The 21,461-nt window shown below is 46.9% G+C and overlaps 1 protein-coding gene across 1 annotated transcript; it reads right to left on the reverse strand.

Moving 5' to 3' along the window:
* Window positions 1–2,095: 2,095 nt before the first annotated feature.
* LOC119303819 (protein phosphatase 2C 35-like) lies at window positions 2,096–5,785 on the reverse strand. The gene is made up of 4 exons (XM_037580970.1): window positions 4,273–5,785; window positions 4,065–4,178; window positions 2,684–2,948; window positions 2,096–2,570 (listed from the first exon to the last, which is right to left on the reverse strand). The coding sequence occupies exons 1-4, from the start codon at window positions 5,695–5,697 to the stop codon at window positions 2,455–2,457; spliced, it is 1,920 nt and encodes a 639-aa protein (XP_037436867.1). The 5' UTR covers window positions 5,698–5,785; the 3' UTR covers window positions 2,096–2,454.
* Between the last annotated feature and the right edge of the window lie 15,676 nt (window positions 5,786–21,461).

Genomic DNA, 21,461 nt, shown 5'->3' on the forward strand with positions numbered 1-21,461 from the left:
ACTATGGAATGTAGTTTCATATTACGTATATTTGATATTGTAGATGTTGATATTTTTTAATACAAATTTGGTCAAAGTTTGTAAAAAGTTTGACTCGAGACAAATCTTATATACAGAGTAAAAGGAACGGATGGGGCACTACTTTGTAAAGAGTTGGCTGACCTTACAATCTTACAAAGTGTTTTGGGGCTCGTGTTGCAGTTGGCTACTACTCCCTCCGTTTCAAAATAAATGACCCAACTTTATACTAACTTAGTACAAAGTTGGGTCATCTATTTTGGAACGGAGGGAGTAGTAACTTACAGCCTGTTTCTCTTCTATCTGCTCTCATTTCTCCTCCAGCCAAGCAAAGGCATAGTAATATTTTAGTCACTATAGTCTGCTTATGTCATTTTATTGTACTTTGTCTCAAAAGCATATAGTGCATGGAGAAGTAGGCAAGCAAGTGGTGTTTTTCTTTCTTTCTAGAACAGCAACGAGAGCACCAATTATTGGTCAATCAGCAAGCAACAAGCAGCATGGAAGGCGGCATGCTTGCGTGTCGAGATAAATAAGTTAGTGGGGATGACTCTCTTAGGTACATATGATTTGTAAGGATTGCTTTGCACTCTATGTTTTTTCATCCACTCAAACATCTTGCTACGATTCCATTGTTTTCATATGGCATGAAACACTATTTGATCCAAATTCCTATGGTTTACTAATCCTAGAGGGCCCAAGAGGATATGTCACTCCAATCCTCTTGTATTTCCCCTATTTATGTATTTTGAGAATCCAATTAATCTACAAAATCCTTAGTTGTTGGGAACCATGACCCCATGGGTATTTTCACTGTTAAGACTACTCTCCAACTCTTCATGATCTTGAGTGGATACAAGACTTCAACAACGACAGATATGGGTTTTTTTTTGCTCAATTAACAATGGCATACACGGTTGTGTGTCGAAAATACTTTAGTCAATAGTTTGTGATGAGAATTGCGGTCAACTTGGCCCCGCAGCCACTCAAGAGGGAAGGGTATAAACCATCTGCTGGATCTTACTTTGCTTTGCTTAAGAATACTGTTGCTATCAGTGCTTAGGAAACAGGCATTTGAAGATTGTTGAGTCTCACCATCGAAGAAAAATAAAATCAAAGCTTTATGCACGCAATGACCCAAATTGTATACATATTTTCTTTCCTAGTGGAACAAAACCTTTGCTTGACACCCACCGTTCCTCCTAAGGCTAGTTATAGTGGAAGTAAATTAGCTAGTAACATAGCGCACTCCAAGAAATTTTTGCTTATGTGGTAAGTATTTAATGTGAGGTAGTAACATAATATATTACTGTAACATAGCGCTTCCCAATATAAGATGAGTCTACAAGCTAATAAATGAAGTCATCCATGACACTACTATTATGTTACTTTGCATTATGAAAGTAGTAACTTAGACTAGTATCATGCATATGACACTACTATTATGTTACTTTGCATTATGAAAGTAGTAACTTAGACTAGTATCATGCATATGACACTAGTCTAAGTTACTCCTCACTATGACCAGCCTAATGAAAACCATGTTCTTTTTCTTCTTTTCTCTTCTTTCTAGAACAGCATAGAGAGCACCAATTATTGGTCAACCAGCAACCAGCCATTCATTGAATTCCAGCCTCTGACCAGATGCTAGAATTTCAGTGTGGGCGCTGAATCCAAGAGACAAGAGTTAAGTCCATGCACATGCGCCGATCACAATGTCAGCCCAAGCATTCAAGGAAGGCCGGTACTGCTCCTACAGCAGATAAGGATGGCAAGTGGCAGTCTCTGCTGATGAAATCAATTGTTGAGCAGGGTGGTAGCTGAGCTCTAAAGATAGTAGGACTATCTATCTATCAGTTGGGAGGTCAACACAAGACAGCAATGGATTGATTACTCTGACCAAATAAACGGACGCCTCACTGATCTTGGCCATGGAAGTCTCTTCCAGAGATCGCCAAAGTCCAACTTAGAACCGGTCACCCGCGCAGATGCAGTGATACACGCGCATGTAGCCGCAATTGCAAGGTGTGGACAGCGAAGAAGACGCACGCACGCACGGACGGACGAGCGCAGAAGGTCAATGAAACGCGACCAATTGGTCTCATATACTCGGTTATTAATAATTGATGAACAAATCCTCTTTTACATGGCCGACTCGTCGTCCGTGACTCAGCTAGCTGGACGCAACGTGCCAAGCACCCACCAGATGACCAGAACCTGATCCGACCCAGCGTTTGATTGATATTGTACAGTCGCAGCTGGGGAAGAAAGACGACTGGATGGAGTTGGGACTGGGAGTAGCCGCGCGCACGACACGACACGAACGAACTGCTCAGGGCCTGCAATGCAACGCAAAAACACCTCTCTCTCTCTCTCTCTCTCTGTATATACGTTTCCTCTCTCTAGCCTACTACTAGTATGTTTATTATTGTGTATTTACACGCAAGATCTCCAGATCCTGCCCTCCAGGGAGATGACGATGACCGACACGTCGTCGTGGTACCGCCGGCGGTCGCCCTGCGGGATCTCGATCAGCTCATGAAAGTCCATTCCTGAAACAACAGCAAGCAATGTGAGAAAGGTGTCCATTGACTGAATGAAGCTCAAAAGCTCAGCTCCATCATCTTTCTAGAAGTTCATTCAAAAGCTACTGCAATGTTCGTACCTGCTTTGTTCGCTGCTCGGAAGAGGACCTCCTCGACGAGGTGCTGGGCGGGGTCGCCCTCGGGCGTCGTCGCGATGAACATCTCCACCTGCGCCACCGCCTCCTCGTTGGTGAAGTACTGGTAGAGCCCGTCCGAGGACAGGATGAGGAACCTGTCCCTCGTGCTCAGCCTGTGGTGGAAAAGGGAAGGGTTGCACGTGATGTAGGGCGACGACCCGACGTAGTCGATCCGGAACATCTCCAGCAGCGCGTCGTTCCATTTCGGCTGTCAAAAAAGCAGCAGCAACCACTCTTGTCAGCACAGCACAAAGGATGATGAAATTTTCATCTGGTCCAAAGTTGACACACACATGCAAACATTTCCAGCTACGAATAATCATCTTGCAAAATGGACAGCTTACGCAGTTCGATAACGAATGCCAGACTCCCGTGCGAGTGAGTGGAGTGCGCACCAAAACAAAACAGGATTCATGTTTGCCTAACTCTCAGAATTGTTCTCTTGCTGAAAGAATAATGTCAGATTGTTCACTTCAGGTCCAAGAAAGGGACTCCCCTCCCCTCCTCCTGGCCACCAGCAAGATCGAGTGATCGAGCTGACAATAGAGAATAATTTCTACTACAGAATCCGACAACACTTTCACATGGCAGGAGCCGATTTTTTCTTCCAAAGAGAAGAAAAATAACGTGCCTTCCTTGGAAGCCACTCAAGTCGCCGCTGGCTTTCCGGCCACATTTCAGCACTGCACTGCACACACAAAGTTCACCATTCCTTGCACTTGGACACAAGTAAAAGGAAGAAAACCTCGTTTTCTCTCTGGGAGAGCAGTGGCTTCTCCTACAATTGTTGGACCTGGCTGGGTGTACACGCGGTGACCAGGGAACTGAGCTTTGAAAAATTCCTCCGGCCAAAGTTAGTCTAGGGTGTCCATGTCAACAAGGTCAGTTCAACCAGGATGGTCCTATTTCCCGTCCAAAAGAGGTTTGAATTGACAGGGGATTCATTTTTATTTTTTCAAACCTTGGACCGCCTGCTCCAGATTTTTGCTTCCACTTTTTTCGGACCTTTGCTTAACCATGACTTTAAGTTATGTGTTGACCAAAAGTGTCGGCAAAATATTTTGCTGATCAGTTTTTGTGCTTTCTCAACGTTTCAGATGTCAGTTTCAAGTAAGAGATTTCCTTGAATTACTTAGGACACATGAGACATGACTAGTTGTGTCATCCAGCAATCACACGCTACTTCCAGAAAAATCCACGTCGTGCAACAGTAGTTTGCTCATCAACAGGTTGCAAACTTAACCAATTGCAGAGCATAATCATGATAACTCAAGGAATGCAAACTTTTTATGCCAGAAACTGACATGATCGAGCATGAGCTAACCTGTTTCAAGAAACCGGCGCCGAACGCTCTGGTCACCTTGAGCGAGCCCTTCACGCGGTCCTTGGAGATCGCCGACGGATCATCGGGGTGCTCATTTCGAATTCTGCGAACCTCCTGCATTGATCGGCACAGATAAACCATCATCAGACAAAGAACAGACACTCGATTGTCAAGCTCGAATCATGTTGGTGTGAGCCAGTTAAATCACCTCCGGCATGGAAGTGCTATGATCCGAGGTGAGCTGCACGGCGGACAGGCACGGCGACAGGCCGTCGAAGGAGCCCTCGCTGATGTGCTCGAGGTCGACGCTGTCCATTGTCGCCAAGACAGCCCGGCTGTCGCCCACGCCCATAACGTACATGTCCTCCCCTTTCATGAGCATCGAGAGGACGCAGGAGCCCATGAGCGCCAGCTCTGGGAACTCGCCGACCATCTTGTCGGCGATGCCCAGGTACGCGTCCTCCGTCTTGCGGAGCGCGCGCGCCAGCGCCTTGAGCACGGCGATGTGGTCATTCTCGCCGTTGCTCCGGGGAGGAGGCTGCGTTGCCGGTTTGAGGCTGGAGCAGTCGCGCTCCCACTCGCACCTCCACTGCCGTTGGTCGTTGTCGTCGACGCTGCCGCTGCCGCTGCGCGGTGGCCTGGAGCGGCGCGCGCGGCGCCGGCGGGTGCACTGGTCCTGGTGGTCCGGGGCCGTGGTGCTGGGCGCTGAGCCTGGCTGGTCCTCTTGGGACTGCTCCCAGAGCAGGCCGCGGAGCTCGCGGTGCACGGCGGCGTAGAGGTTGGAGACGAGGAAGTCGGTGGCGTCGGGGCCGTTGAAGCCGTCGTAGATGCCGACGAACACCCAGCCGCGCTCCTCCGACACGACGACGTGGACGCGGTCCTCGCCGGCCTTCCCCTGCGCCCACTGCAGGCCATTGGAGTCCCCGCCACAGGCCGCGACGGCCGCCGCGGCGTCGGGCGAGCCGAGATCCGGGTGGCCCTGAAACCGGTCGGTGCGGGCGAGCAGCGCGCGCGTGAAGTCGCGGATGCGGCGGCCGCCATGCGAGAGGCTCCGTCGCAGCGCGGGAACAGCGCCCCCGCCACCGGCCATCCGCCCGGAGGCGACGGCGCCGGGGAGCGGGCCGGAGAGGAGCGCGGCGTCGAGGGGCCCGGAGAGGAACCCGCGCTCGATGGGCCCGGAGAGGAAGCCGCCGGAGAAGGGCGCGGAGGAGATGGGGCCGGAGGGGAAGCGGGGGACCGGCTGCAGCGGGACGGCGGCGAAGGACTCGGAGCTCTCGAAGCCGGAGGAGGCGGTGGAGTCGTCGGGCAGCAGGAGGAGCGCGGAGGTGGAGAGCGGCGTGGAGACGTTGGCGGAGAGCGCGGCCCCCGAGATGGCGCGGAAGGTGGTGGCCTCCTCGGCGGCCGCCTTGGCGTCGGGCACGAGCAGGTCGCCGTCGTCGGCCGCGGGGTAGTAGCAGTGGGCCGGGGGCAGCTTGTCGGGGCGCACGTAGCAGAAGGAGTGGCCCAGCCCCTCGTCGTAGGCCGGGTCGGAGGGCAGCGCGGCCGGCGCGACGTGGCGGCGCCGGCTCTTGGCGCCGCCGACCGCCCCCACGCCGCCGCCGGCGCAGCAGAAGCAGGCGATGGAGTTGCCCATGGATGGAGGTGGGAGAGGAGGGATGGAGGCGGCGGAGGAGAGGCGGGGCGGGGGATTATAATGCGGGGAGCATCGGCGGGGGGGAGAGTTGACTTGGGGAGTTGGAGCAGGGAGTGGGTGTGGGGTTGAAATGCCGGAATATTTTAAGAGGAGGCCGTCGGGGGGCGGGGCGCGCGGCTTCCGTTCCGTTCCGTCCCACCTCGCTCCCCTGCCTAGCCGTTGACTCCTGTGGGCGTGGTGTGTGGCGCTGCTCCGGGTGAGTGCGGAAACCTGGCGGATGACGCAGCATGCAGGAAAGATGAAATCCAACGGCCGACCCTCTCTGCGCCCCGCGCCCGTGTGGCCCGGCCCTGCTGCTGGTGCGCGTGACGGCAGGGGACGACGCACGCACGCAGTTTCGGTGGCCGGCCGGAGCTGGGGTGGTTGGTGGGTGGCCGGTACCCCCTCCCTTCCTCCCTCTCGGATCCGTAACAATCGTCGTGGTTTTAGTTCAAAATCCTAAATAAAACCGCATGTTCACTGTATGACCTCGTGTGAAACGCACTCCGCAAACCGGCCCTCCAAAAACTTATTTTGGAATCTGGCTCCTTTCATTTGCGTCTAACCATCAGAAGTGTAACTTACGCGTGAAGGCGTCTTAAGAGAGAAGACGTGTTAGACTATGGCCGACAACGTGGCACCCGCTTGTCGCGCCCATATCTTTGATATCGAAGATCACCCGTCTAAGCATCATGATGCGATAGCTCGGGAGGGCTTTACACAAGGCATTTCATTCTAGGAAGTCAAGGGGAAATCTCATGGGGATGATGGGCGAAGAAGGTCAACCCGTCACGAACAGGCACGCCCATGAAAACCAGCGGGGCTCCCTTGGTGGCTACAAAAGGGAATTGAGGGGTTCTGTCCAAGGGACAGTGGAAAAATGGAACACATGAGAATATCACTGCACCTATTGTAAAGCATACAAAAGGCATTTTCTCTTTCAATGGACAAGCAATAGGGTATTACACCCACTTCGATGGCCCGAACTTGGTAAACTGCCACGATGTCGCTCGTGAAGTGACTGAAGTGTTTTAACCACTGGCCAAATAATCTAAGAGCTCGGACATAACTCCGATATCGATGATCGCCCATCGACAATCTATGAAGAATGCCTCGGACCCAAGATTTGTAAAGCATAACTTTAGCACATTAAGTATGAACTTATGTATAACTAGAGCATGATCGATTGTCGGCTGCGGCTATAATCGAAGAAATTAAACATCTTCTGTGCATGGACATGGAGCATGCTATTTCCCTGGTCCGTTGCCGTCGTAATTCTGTTACTCGTAGCCTTGCCTAGTTGGGCCATAATAACCCTCATAGCGCTCTTTGGCTGAGGTCTGTTCCTCAAGAGATTCACCTCTTGTATTAAAACGGCTGTAATCCCCCTAATTACACAATGAATTATCTTTTTCCCGCAAAAAGAAAACTTGTGTGTAAATATGATGCCTCATTAGCTGATGCATATTGCCTTCATGTGGTGTACTCCTCATACCAAGGAGTACATTTCATCAACATGCCTTAGTAATTACTCCGTCCGCAAAGAAATATAATAGAGTGTTTAGATCACTCTTATGTTTCTTTACAAAGGGAGTATTGTTTTTCATGTGCCAAATAACCGTTGTTAAGTCTGTTTGCAACATAGGTATCGTATATGCAACTTCTCAAAACATCTTGCCTGGTTATTTTGTGCTTGACAATTTGGCATTTGTCTTAATTCTACCCCGTAAAGTTGCCAACTCATTGGCCGCGAGCTACCTGTACACAACATGCCGGATAATAAGGTGTGTGCATCTCAAGCACCGAAACACGTAAAGGGGCGGTCGCCAGCCACGGTCAAGCACAGCTTCTCTTAAAAATATCGTGAGAGCTACTATACATGTTGGCTATTAGGTTGGCTATATATGACATAACAATTTCATATAGCCGGTTGTTGGCCATACTATCAACCATGCTCTAAGACGTCTTCACATGTAAGTTACCCGCCTCATGGTTAGACCCGAACGAGAGGTCAGATATCGAGAAATGTTTTTTTTTTTGGTCACTCAGAAAATTAAGTTTCTCAAGGGTCATTTAGTCTCGCAAAAAAATATATATGAAAATAATAGGGATGGCTTGCTCGGGCCGGTTCGGTGGGTTCACGTGGGCGGGAGCCGCTTGGTTGCAAGTCAGAGGGGTGGGTGGATTTCGCTCGTCGTCGCGCGCCGAGTTGGGATTTGAGGTAGGAATCGCCCGGAAGAGGACAAGATGTGCTGGACCTGGATCGGAAGCGGAGCTCAAATCTATCTATCTATCTATATCTATCTAATGCTACCATTGACTTTTCTCACTCATGCGGCAGCAGCACTCGTTTGCCTTTGCGTGCGTGATCTAGCCCGGCTCCCCCGTGGACCGGACGGATCCCCCCTTTCCGTTTTCGGGAACGATGCGGCTCCCACACTGCCGCTGTTCCGTTTGAAACAAGAGTGTTTGGAGGGCCCTGCTCTGCTGGCCGGCAAGTGGCCATGTCAACGGAGCAGCTCCGGCTTTTCCGTCCGAAAGCCGGGCGAGGCAAATGTCAACAAGCGCTGCCAGCTCTGCAGGTCAGCTATGGCAGCGGCCCCCTGCTGCTACAACTGGGCGGATTCCCGTTGTGCGACTCCAAGGCGGCATCCGATCCGATCCCGTCCAACTCAGCCGCTTTGGCGGACGCGCTTGTTGGAGTATTCCTTGTTCCTCTCTGCACCTGCTCAGCTGCTGCCCGGTCCTCAATTATTTCTGAGGGTGAAGTCCTCCTCCGTTTCACTCTCACAGTCACCGTCGCCCGTAAAACGTAATAATCTACCGTCAGAAATAACTCCACGATAACAACGGCGGCGAGGCGACGCCTACGCACGCGCGTACGTACGTGCCACCGCAAAAATACATACGCACAGGCCGGCGCAAGAGACACTTCACAGTCGACTAGTAGTAGTACTGGCTACGGAGCAGCGGCCTGCGTGCCTGCCCCGGGTCAAAGGCAAACGTGCATGCGGGAACAAACGAGCGATCGGCATCCATGGCGACGGCCGGCGTCGCTTCCTTCCTCCCGATCTGTCGATCTTTTTCTGTGGTGCTGCGCGCGCACGTACGTGGTCGGAGGAGCGGCCGGAACCGGGGCGGTGAACGGCGATCGCACACATGGGTGGAGGTGGAGCAGCGGCGGTGCGGGCGAGGTCAGCCGGGCCGCGTATAGGTATGTATGTACGTGAATGGTCGTCGCCCAAGGTAATCATGGCGTCTAAAAGTTGTGGCCGGCGGCGGCATCAGCTGCTTTACGTATTAATCGCTCAGACTGTCACATCCATGGTGCTAATATACGTACACCTACGTTTGTTTTGCTTTTATTTACGTGGTTGGAGTAATTTTCTGAGGATCATGTATGCGTACACCACGGCTTGTGGTAGGTACTCCCTCCCTCCGTTTCCAAGTGTATAAGTCTTTCTAGAATGTACGTAGCAAAATAAGTGAATCTACACTGTATACATACGTCCGTATGATGTAGTCTATTTGAAATGCCTAAAAATACTTATATTTAAGAACGGAGGGAGTACCAATTTTAATATCCCTCACGTGATTGATAAGGCAGTAACGATTTTAAAGTCACCGCTGTGTTGGACTAGTTTGTCAACGGGTTTGGTAATAATTTTACGAGATTTTTCCTTGGAAGACTTACGAATCATCCAGCCAATAACATGTCAGCGTCCATGTATAGTCGTATATATACAGCTATTCTGTTGGACAAACGAGCAAGAGACTGAGGCCGCGTAGCATAGTTATTGTCAACTCGTTGACAGTTGGACGCAACTTCCGCGATAAAACATCATGCATGCACCTCCGAGAGAAAAGAAGTGTTGAGAAAGATCTCGCTAGAGCGGAATAAAACGTGCACGTAAAAATAATTAATAGCCACCGATCGCGTCGTAGAGGGAAAAGGGGGGACAATCGGACAAGAGCCACAATAAATTTCAGTGGTGGAGGTGGAAAGGCAGATCTGCGAAATCATGAGTGGTCGTACGTGGGACACAAGCAGCTAGCTAGCTCCATTGCCCTGGATCACGGGGAACCATGCAGGCCCGCAGCGCAACAACGACGCTCGCTCGCGGCGAAATGACGGAGGCGATTTCCTCCTCCTCCTCGCTCGCATTCGCATGCCGGCCGGTGAGCGGAGCGTCGACCCTCACCCAATGTCCACGGGAAATGGTCCTGTGCATGGCGTGCCAATCAGCAGGATCTAGATGAACTTGCAAGCACGCGCGTGACGGGAGCTTATATGGCGGCGAGTGAAGTTTGATTCAAACCCTGAAGTTGTAGAGCTCGACGAAAATAAACCCTCACTTTCAGTTCCCTGAAATTGGCACCATGTACTTTTTGATCCCGGTGTAAATAAACCTATAATGGATTTGATGACATGGCATCAAGAGGCTGGGATTGTTGACTTTGACCAGTACACGAAAAATTAGTGTTGTGTCGCAGTATTCGATCTGTAGATATTTTACTGACAAAAAAATAGTATGACAGGCAACAGCCAAAGGGCCAGGGTGATGTCCGTACTCGTCGTCCCAGGCTCCCAGCACATGCCGTCGCCGTGCTCACGTGAGAGCCGGCGGCTATCGGCGCCGCCGGTAAGAGCTCCACTGCCTCATGTTTGTGCTCCAGCGCCTCGTCCGTCTAGAGCTTGCTTCGCCGGTAGAATCTTGTGCGAACTCCACTGCTTTGTTGCTTAGGCCGAGGTATAATCTTGTGAACGTGAGGAAGATGCTGGTCTTGTTCGACTCCGGCCATGCATCAGCACCACAACAAAGCTAGAAACATGCAGATGGTAGCAGTGAGCGCACAACAACAACTAGCAAGCATGCAGTAGAAATGGACTACACGCCAGTGGGCATATGGACTGGCAGGATTGCCATACGCCACCCCGTGACTATCAGTTGCTGCCTTGTCCGTGCACGAGCGTGAAGTGAGAGGGTACTAAGACAGAGCTTGACGCGGCAGACCAGATGGCCATGGCTGCCTCCTCGGTGGCGGGGTCCTGCAACCTCCGCGGCCGGCGCATGATGAAGACAACGAACAGAGAGTGCCGTCATGGACGTGCTACGCCTACGCCACACTCTACGGCACTGCCGCGATGCCACACAGACACGCCGGGAGGAGGAAGAGCCTCAGCCTCCAAGGCTCCAACCGGTGCTCTTAGACGTTGTCGCGGATACGTAAAAGAAAATTTCGTCTGTGGTCGCCGTCGCCGCACCTGCTCGATGCCGCACACACGGGATGCGTTGGCCGGGAGAAGGAAGAGCCCTGAACAGGCGCTCTTTGACATTGTTGCGGATAAAAAAATCGCATGTTAGCGGTAGCCCTCGCCACGCCGCCGAGCTGCGGCAGGAGTCGGCCATGGCAACGTCCTCGAGCCAGCACGGCGTCAAAAGTAGAAGCGAGAGCGAGGAAGAGGTGCATGGCTATAGAGCCGGGTTTAATTTTGTGGGACCCACTCACAAATGACCGTTCACTCACCGATCCCGGTCTACTCCGGTGCCACGTAGCAATCCTTCTGTTTGGATACAGCCTCAAGGTTGAAACGACCGGGATTGATGAGGTTAGGGTACCGATTTCAGGGATTTAGACATGAAGGTTCATTTTCGTCGAGCTCTACAACCTCAGGGTCTAAATCAAACTTCACCCTATGGTGGCAGACTGGCACGATAGGATCGAGCGGTACATTTTTGGTCCCTGGCTATCATCCCTTTTTTCAAAAAAAAGGAAACCTTGTACTTTGGAAGCCGGACAAATTTGGCCCTCACTCGATTTTACAGATGATGTGGCAAATTTTTTGTACACATGGCTGCTCATCAACACACAAAATAATAATGGGGAAATACGACGAACAAGAAAAACTTGGGTAAACTAATTTACAAATCTAAAAAAACAGAGAAAAATGCAAGTTTGAAGACAAATTGACAACAATCCCAGGAGATTATCACATGGGGAAAATAATAGATTTCTTATTCTCTATTTTTTTATGTTTATTATAGAATATGGAAACCGTGAAATTCGGTTTTATTATTCATTTTTTAATAACTAGACAAATTTTCAACAATTTTCTTTCATAAAACTTTCAGGGTTTTGTCTCGACAGGGTTGCGGCCACGTGTGTGAACCCACCTTCCACACAGACTCAGGAAATTGGTAAATCTACTTTTGCTAGCGAATAAGGGATCGGAAGTAGATTTTTTATGTCACAAAGCTTAAGAGCATAATTTTTGTTACAACACATCGCACGTGGGAAAATTGCGAGACCTACTTGGGCGGCCGAATAAAGGATCAAAAGTACGTTTTTCATGCCACAAAGGTGTAGGTACATCTTTGTTTTATTTTTTGAACACAGTACAGTCGCAAGCGCTCATATACACGCGCATAGACTCATCCCTATGAATGCACACACGCACATCCTACCCCTATGAACACCTCCGAAAGACTGAGCCGGCACATCATTTTGAAATTTACGAAGTCACCGTAGACACCTCGTCGCCGATGGGAACGTCTCTTCTCACTAAATGCGCATCGTCGAAAATTCTGAAATAAAAGCAGGAATAAATACGAGCACCAGGATTTGAACCCTGATGGGCTGGGGATACCATAGTCCCTCTAACCATCCAACCACATGTTTGTTCAGGTACATCTTTGTTACTACTACTGTACAACACATACAAACACACACGAGTGTCCACTGAACGCCCACGTTAGCCCACGGGGAGGGTAGATCCACGGGGAACTTGCTCGATTTGTGATCATGTAACTGGATTCGGCCGGGGTCGTAATACTACGTACCCCTCCTCCGGCCATGTCATTCATGTCTGATGTTACTTGTATTGGAGCAGCCACGGGACCCGTTGCATCACCTTTCTCGTTGACCCGTAAGCACCACGCCCCTGTGTTGGCGCGAGCGGTATTGAATGTGCATGGTAGACTTGGCAGGGTCACCTCCTTTTCCGCCCGTCGCCATCGTCGTCGTCGTCCTCCTCGTCGCAGCCCCCAACAATCAACCAACTCCTGCTGCATTATGCAACGCAAAACAAATGTGAGACACACACACACATATATAAGCTCGCCATCAAGCAAGCTAAGCATGAAAGGTTAGTTTCGATTGAGTTTCCTCTTTCTTGTCCTTTTGTTAATCTGCTGATGGGAAAGTGATAATTCAGCCAATTGGTTTTTTAAAACATCGTTAGCGTTTTACGCCTCCGGAAGTGGCTTTACATGAATCCAGCTAAACTGGCGGTGTTGCACTAGAGCTGCTGTTGACAAAGGCATGTCCAAAGATTTTAATTAGAATTGACCTTTTTTAATTTGAGCTTTTATTTAATTGTAATCGACCATTAATTGCGCATGCATGTTGCCGCCAACCATGTATTGATTATAAATGCAACATTGGTGCAACTATAGCTTTTTCAGAAACATTAGGACAAGTAGCTAGTGCTCTTGATCTTGTCGAGTCATTGATAGGGTATAAAGAATTGGGGAAACAGGAAAGGCACTTTGCAGTGCAACAGCTTAACCTAACATGTGCTGCTGCATCACATGCGTGAAGTACTACAGTACAGGACACGCATTATGTTCGTGGCCACATATGAACATCAGTGAACTGCCATGCGAGATGCGGTAGAAGTAGCTAGTAGCAACCAAAAGGCTAACTTACTGAACCTTAATTTAGGTGTCATGCACATGAGCTTTTTGTGCTCGTCGTCAGAGCCAACCCAGCAAATCTACCAAATCATCTTGGCACGCTGCATCTGCATTTCTCTACTCGACGTTCACAGCTAGGATAGCATGAAGTTAAAAGGTTACTTGGAGTTACAAAGTGTAAAACACATTTTTTTGGAAAAGGGGACCTCCCCGGCCTATGCATCGGAAAGATGCATACGGCCACCTTTATTAAACAAGCAAATAGGTTCAACACAAGTCTAAAAGTCTCAAACAAAGCTGCTCACAGGGAGCTAAGGAAGAAAAACAAATGCCACATCCAGCCGACAAGAGAAAGACAGGAAAACTAATTGCTATCCTATTACATGACCGTCATCCAAACCGGTTGAAGATATCCCGAGCAACCATCTCCCATCGGATAGATCCAGTAACCAAACGCTCCCTGGCCTCCGTCGGAGTGAGTGATGACCACATACGGATCCAAGCAGTGGCTCGGAATATAACCTGCAAAAAATGAGTATTTGATGTTCTGTTAAAGACTAATTCTGCAATTCCAGATAGCCCATAATAACGACATACTCCTACACGAATGTGTCTCGCTGTTTGGGGCTCAATCCCATCCAACCACGTGTCAAATAACGTGTTAATATTATGTGGAGGAGTAATATTAAAGGCTATGGTCACTGATTGCCATAGAATTTTTGCCATAGGACAATCGAGAAAGAGGCGCTTGATAGATTCATCTGTATCACAAAAGCTACACCAACCAGATCCAGTCCAGTTGCATTTAATCAAGTTATCCTTAGTTCAAATGACTTGTTTATGCATAAACCACATGAACACTTTAACTCTCAAGGGAACTTTGATATTTCACACATGTTTCGACGTAGGAATGGAGCTAGAATTAATAACATCCAAGTACATGGATTTAACCGTAAATTCTTCATTCCTCGTGAGCTTCCAACACAACCGATATGGACGTTGAGACAGTTGAACCTCCATCAGTCTTCTCACAAGATGAAGCCAAGCTTCCCAACGGTTACCGGCTAAAGCTCTCCTGAAGCTAATATGTAGAGGCGTGGACTGACATACCGTCTCAACGGTTGCATCTCTTCGTTGAACAATATTATAGAGAGAAGGATACTGGATCGCCAATGGCGTATCCCCTAGCCAGGTATCCTCCCAGAATCTTGTAGATGTACCGTTACCGATAACCACCTTGGTCCGGTTAAAGAAGAGCGACTTAACTTGCATCAGGCCTTTCCAGAAAGGCGAGTCCATCGGCCTCACCGTCACCTGGGATAAGGTCTTGAACTGAAGGTACTTATTACGTAGAATCTGGGCCCAAGTGGCCTCGGTCTCCCGAGAAAGCTTATATAGCCATTTACTGAGGAGACATTTGTTCTTTAGCTCAAGGTTTTCGATTCCAAGACCCCCTTGGTCCTTTGGTCGACAAATAATGTCCCATCTAGCTAATCTATACTTTCGCTTCAACTCATCACTTTGCCAGAAAAAACGAGATCGATAGAAATTGAGTCTTTTCCGAACTCCCACTGGCACTTCGAAAAAAGACAAAAGAAACATGGGCATACTGGTGAGTACCGAGTTAATAAGAACTAACCGGCCTCCATATGACATCAGTTTGCCCTTCCAGCATCCCAATTTCTTCTCAAAGCGATCCTCAATGCACTTCCATTCGCTATTTGTTAGCTTACGGTGATGAATGGGTATACCTAAATACGTAAAAGGTAAAGCCCCCAATTCACACCCGAACAATTGCTTATATGCCTCTTGTTCCTCCTTGGCTCTACCGAAGTAGAACAATTCACTCTTGTGAAAATTAATTTTCAGACCAGACAATTGTTCGAACAAGCATAACACCAGCTTCATGTTTCACGCCTTCACCAAGTCATGCTCCATAAAGATGATAGTATCATCAGTGTACTGTAAGACAGATACACCTCCGTCAACTAGATGAGGTACCAAGCTACCTACATGTCCAACATCCTTAGCCCTCCCTATTAGAATTGTCAACATGTCAACGACAATGTTGAACAAAATAGGTGACATTAGATCTCCTTGTCTCAGGCCCTTATGTGTTTGGAAATAACGACCTATGTCATCATTCACTTTGATTCCAACACTGCCTTGTTGCGTGAAAGATTCTATCTGTCTTCGCCAAGCTAGATCAAAACCTTTCATCCTCAACGCCTGTTGAAGGAATGGTCATTTGACTTTGTCTTACGCTTTTTCGAAATCCACTTTGAAAGCCACCCCATCTAGTTTTTTTGTATGGATTTCATGGAGCGTTTCATGCAGGACCACCACCCCTTCAAGGACGTTCCTATCCGGCATGAAAGCAGTTTGGGATGGTTGCACCACAGAATGCGCAATCTGCGTGAGTCTATTAGTCCCAACCTTGGTGAAGATTTTGAAACTTACATTCAGAAGACAAATGGGCCTAAACTTCTCAATTCGGACCGCCTCTATTTTCTTAGGCAACAAAGTAATAGTTCCAAAATTCAGATGAAACAGTTGAAGTTGTCCAGTGAATAAGTCGTGGAACATCGGAAGCAAGTCCCCTTTAATAATATGCCAGCATCTCTTATAAAACTCCGCCAGAAATCCATCCGGCCCTGGAGCAGAGTTACTCTTCATTTGAGCAATAGCTTCAAACACCTCTTTCTCTGAGAATGGGGCAGTTAAGATATCATTCTCATCTGAAGCCAACTAGGGGATATCCTCATTCCGCGACTCATCTAGAGATACGAAATTATCCTCTGGATGCCCAAATAATTTCTTATAATATTCAGTTATGTATAATTTTAGATTTTCCTACCCTACAATCGTCCCTTCATCTTGCTCAAGCTGAAAGATCCTTTTCTTTCTGTGCTTGCCATTAGCGATCATATGAAAAAACTGAGTGTTGGCGTCCCCCTGGACCACTTTGCATACCTTCGCCCGCAATGCCCACTTCAGTTCTTCTTCTCGCAGAAGCTCTTTCAACCTCATCTCTACATCTAGCTTAACATGAAGTTCCGTTGGATCTAGGATTGTGCACTCGGCTTTTACTTCTAAGTCCTAAATAAGGGAAAGGAGCCTTTCCTTTTCGACATTATACACCCCACTAAGATGTTTAGCCCACCCTCGTAAGAAACTTCGCAGGTGACGAATCTTATTCTGCCATCTCTCTATTGGAGTTCTGCCTCCTAAATCTTTAGACAATTCCCTGGCTATAAGATCCAAAAAACCTTCTCTCTCAAACCAAGCTAGTTCAAAAGAAAAGATATTCTTGTTCCCCACGTGTGTTGCCTCCCCAGAGTCAACTAGCAACGGGGTGTGGTCCGAAATTCCGCTTGATAACGTCTGTACGGTGACTAGAGGAAACTTTTGTTCCCACTCAACGCTCGCGAGTACACGGTCAAGCTTCTCAAAAGTAGGAGTAAGCAAAGAATTAGCCCATGTGAATTTTCTGCCCGAAAGCTCTATCTCTCCCAGATCCAAGCTTTCAATAATGGTGTTAAACATAAACGACCATCTGCCATCGAAATTGTCATTGTTCTTTTCGTCCCTCCTTCTAATGATACTGAAATCTCCCCCTACTAAGATTGGAAGTTGTTCTGATCCGCAAATACGGACTAGATCCGCCACAAAGTCTGGTTTTAATTCTGGCTGTGCAGCACCATATACCGCCACCAAGGCCCAATTAAATCCGTCGATCTTGGACCTAACCCAAAATTTGACAGGGAACTCTCCCATGACCACACTCCGGACTTCCAGCGTCTCACATCTAACCCCAAGTAAGATGTCGTCTGATCTTCCTCTCGAAGGTAGACAATGCCAATCAAAATCGGCCCCTCCCGACAACGTATTGAGGAATTGAGGCGCAAAATTGCTTGTAGATTTGTTAATTAAGAATCACCCAAAACATAGTTAAAGCTCAATCGACCAGGGAGGACTATTGATGGGATGGGACTATGAAAACCGTGCATGATTTCATATGTTTGTGAAATCTGAGAACAAAAACTACTCCTACAACTTTTATATTGAATGAACAAACTATTACTGTGTTTCCTTTTACTCCGCATATTAGTATTGTCTTAAGAAAGTTTGACTTAACACGAAACGAATATGGAGAGTGAAACAACAAAGAAAGTACTCCCTCTGTCCGGAATTATTTGTTGCGGAAATGAATAAAAATGGATGTATCTAGAGCTAAAATATGTCTAGATACATCGATTTCTACAACAAGTATTTCCGAACGGAGGGAGCACATAACAGTGAGCAATCTTTTAGATGTGCATTAAATTACGTATAAAATCGGTTGAAAATTAGTTAATACTTGGTCAGCCAAGACAGGTAGACACTCAACATAAGCAATGAGACTTGATAACTCCACCAATGTAACAATTAACAAAATAAGTTGATTGCATGACACCCAAATATTATTACATGGTGGCAGTTTGACCCCGATAGTTTGTACATAGATTCACGCACCCGTATTAGTTTTAACCAAATGTAATAATCTAGCTAGCCTCTCTCTCTCTCTCTCTCTCTCTCTCTCTCTCTCTCTCTCAGATAACGACATGATATTGGTGCATATTGACAATTTATCATGACGTCGTTTTGACTCACGGACATAAGCGACATCTACATTAATCCATAAGTGTATAGTTAAGCTCGAGCTGCTCCAATGACATCTACATCTTGCCTTCCCTATAATGTTGTATCAGAAGATTAATATTATCATCATGGTTACATATGTACATCAGTTAACTGCCACACGAGATGTGGTGGAAGTAGCTAAATAAGCAAAATGCTAACTTACCGAACCTGAATTTAGATGTCTTGCACATGCAGCTTTGTGCTATTCATCAGAGAGCCAACCTAGCAATCTGCCAAATCATCTTGGCATGCTGCAGATACATTTCTCTACTCACCGCATCTTAATTAGCATGATGTTAAAGTTACTTATATAGTTAAAATGTACTATGTAAATAAGAACACCACTTAATTGTGTGACACATCATTGAAACCACTATGCAAAAATATTGTCTTCAAATGGTTGTTTGACCCCGAGAGTAAGTAGATGCCTATAATTTCAATTAATTGAGACGACCTCATTATGTTTTAGGAAATACAATGGGATACTCATAAACATAAATATACTTGTCTATTATGACATGGTACATTTTGGCTCACATGCATAACACAAACAACATCCGCATTAAACCACAAGTGCATAGTTAAGCTCGAGCTGCTCCAATTAATCTTACATCTTGGCTTGCTCGTTCTAGAAGATTACTCCCTTCATTCCAATAAATAAGGCGAGCATGCATTTCTAAATCCAAATTTAACCATTAATTTATTGAAAATATATAAATTATGTGACTTACAAATTATACCACTGATTTTTTTAATACAAGTTCAACGATATAACTTTTGTCATGTATACCTTTTCAAATGCATTTGTCTACTCACTGCATCTTAATTAATTAGCACGCCATTTTTGAAATAAGTTTTCACCCCGCTTTATATAAATAAACTAACCACCATGTCTATAGAAATTAGCATTACGTTGAGGCCACTTAAATAAAGTTAAAAAGTATGTAATTGACAACACAACTTAGCTGTGTAACACACTAATGAATTAACCACTATGCAAACATACTAGTATTTTATATCTTCGAATGGTAGTTTGACCCTGGCGCGGAGTGAGAGATTGCATGCATCTACCTGTACCAGTAGTTTCAACTTTCAACGAACGAAATGATCTGGGTTTGTCTCAAGGAATGTGATAGGGTATTGGTGCAGATTTATCAAAAATAAGTTGGTTGTGTGACCCACCAATGAAGCTGTATATTCAAACATTATTACATGGTGGTAGTTTGACCCCGGAGCGTTAGTACCTAGATGACATGATGTACTGCCATTTTAACCAACTGTAATAATCTACAGCCATTTTCTGAAAGACAACGACATGATATTGCTGCATATCGATAGTTTATCATGACGTCGTTTTGACTCTCATCCAAGACATGAACGACATCTACATTAATCCATAAGTGCATAGTTAAGCTCGAACTGCTCCAATGACATCTACATCATGGCTTCCATGCTTCAGTAGATTAATATTATCATCATGGCCACATATAAACATCAGTTAACTGCCAGACGAGATGCGGTAGAAGTAGTAGATAAATAAGCAAAAGGCTAACTTACCGAACCTGAATTTAGATGTAGTCTTAGCACATGCGCTTTTGTGCTGAGCCAACCTAGCAATCTACCAAATCATCTTGGCTTGCTGCAGATACATTTCTCTACTCGCCGCATCTTAGTTAGCATGATGTTAAAGTTACTTAAAGTTAAAAAGTACTATTAACAACGCCACTTAATTGTGTGACACACCAATGAAACGACCATGCAAAAATATTGTCTTCAAATGGTTGTTTGACCCGAGAGTAAGTAGGATGCATGCATCTGCTCATGTACCCCTAGTTTCAACTTTTGTTTTTGCGGGGTAGTTTCAACTTTCAACTAACAGAAACGATCTCAGTTTGTCTCAAGGAATACGATAGGATATTGGTGCATGTAATGTAAACATACTGATTTATCGTGACGTTGCAGGTTTTGACTCACCTCCAGCACGCAAACGACATCTGCATTAAACCATAAGTGCATAGTTAGGCTCGAGCTGCTCCAATTAATCTTACACCTTGGCTTCTCCGTTCTAGAAGATTAGAAGTAAAGCAGAGTAGGAGTACGTAAGGGTATTAATTAAACCAACGCAATGAAATGGCAGTACTACTATAAACACAGGTCAAGGGGTAGTGCGAGAGTGTGACGCCCATCTTTAATTTCGGTGGTTTTCCAAGGCAAATAATAGAAAATTGTCCAGTTGATGGCGCACTTGTCGAACTAGTCAAGGTAAAATCTCTTATAAATTAATCTTTGTCGTAGAAAAAGATGGTAAAGTCCAACTGTGCACGCTGGTAAGCACCCACTGTGTAAGTGTTTACTAATCCGGCACTTGCATCAGCATGCCATATGCTAACATGGATTAGGTTGATCCTCACGTCGGCATGCAACTCTCTCATGTTGGAGGGATACAATAGTGATACACCCTATTATATTTGTGTTTTTTTTTGCGGGACATATTATATTTGTTGGAAAGTGAAAGTCTACATAGGCATGCTCCCTACCGATCGACTCATTAACAATTTTTTGTAGGTTTTTTTTTCAAATAATTAGGTTGTAGTCAAATGCATACGAATGCAGCTGCTTAATTAAATCCTAGGTCCAGCTTAAAAAATGCTCATTTTCTAGTACTACTACTATGTTAAGCAAAGAAGAAAGTTCCTTCGATTATTAGTACTTGCATTACTTTTGTTGATAAAACGCTCACACTTTTGGTCGTGTGTGGATCCAATGTTTGCGAACAAACCATGGAAAATAGGGGTTTAATCAAGTCTGTCGTAGTGGGAGACCAGTACTACTCCAAATTAGCGTGTGTTCTTAGTCAACCACTGAAATTAAGGAGGGGGACAAATCCAACCAAATTGATTAATGGCACGGCCCTATCACACGCACTCATCATCGCAATGCTACGATGCGACGATCCCTTCGCTGTTGGTGACTAGGAAAGCCGCTGATTTGATGGTACGTGTTGGACTCGTGCACTCCCACTGGGGTAGAGTGCCGGCCGGCGTCGCACGCGTCCTGGTTGATTTCCAGAGGAAATAAGCAGAGGAGAGGAGGATACCGAGTCCATGGTCAAGGAGCTGAATAAGCAGCGCCGAGCTGAGGAAGTCAGAACGGAGCACCTCAGCAGCACTCCACACAGATACGGAGTCAACCTGAGGAAGCTTTCAAACGGCCGGCGTGGCGGAGCGACCCCCTCTTTGGACATGGCATCATCGGATTTGACCCGGCGGCCGGAGGATCCCCACCGCGTAGCGCGACGCGTGCGTGCGTTCCTTTTTTTTTTTTTGAATGCCCCCTGCCCCACTT

This window comes from Triticum dicoccoides, chromosome 5A, assembly GCF_002162155.2.
Source record: "Triticum dicoccoides isolate Atlit2015 ecotype Zavitan chromosome 5A, WEW_v2.0, whole genome shotgun sequence".
In the NCBI taxonomy this organism is placed as follows: domain Eukaryota; kingdom Viridiplantae; phylum Streptophyta; class Magnoliopsida; order Poales; family Poaceae; genus Triticum; species Triticum dicoccoides.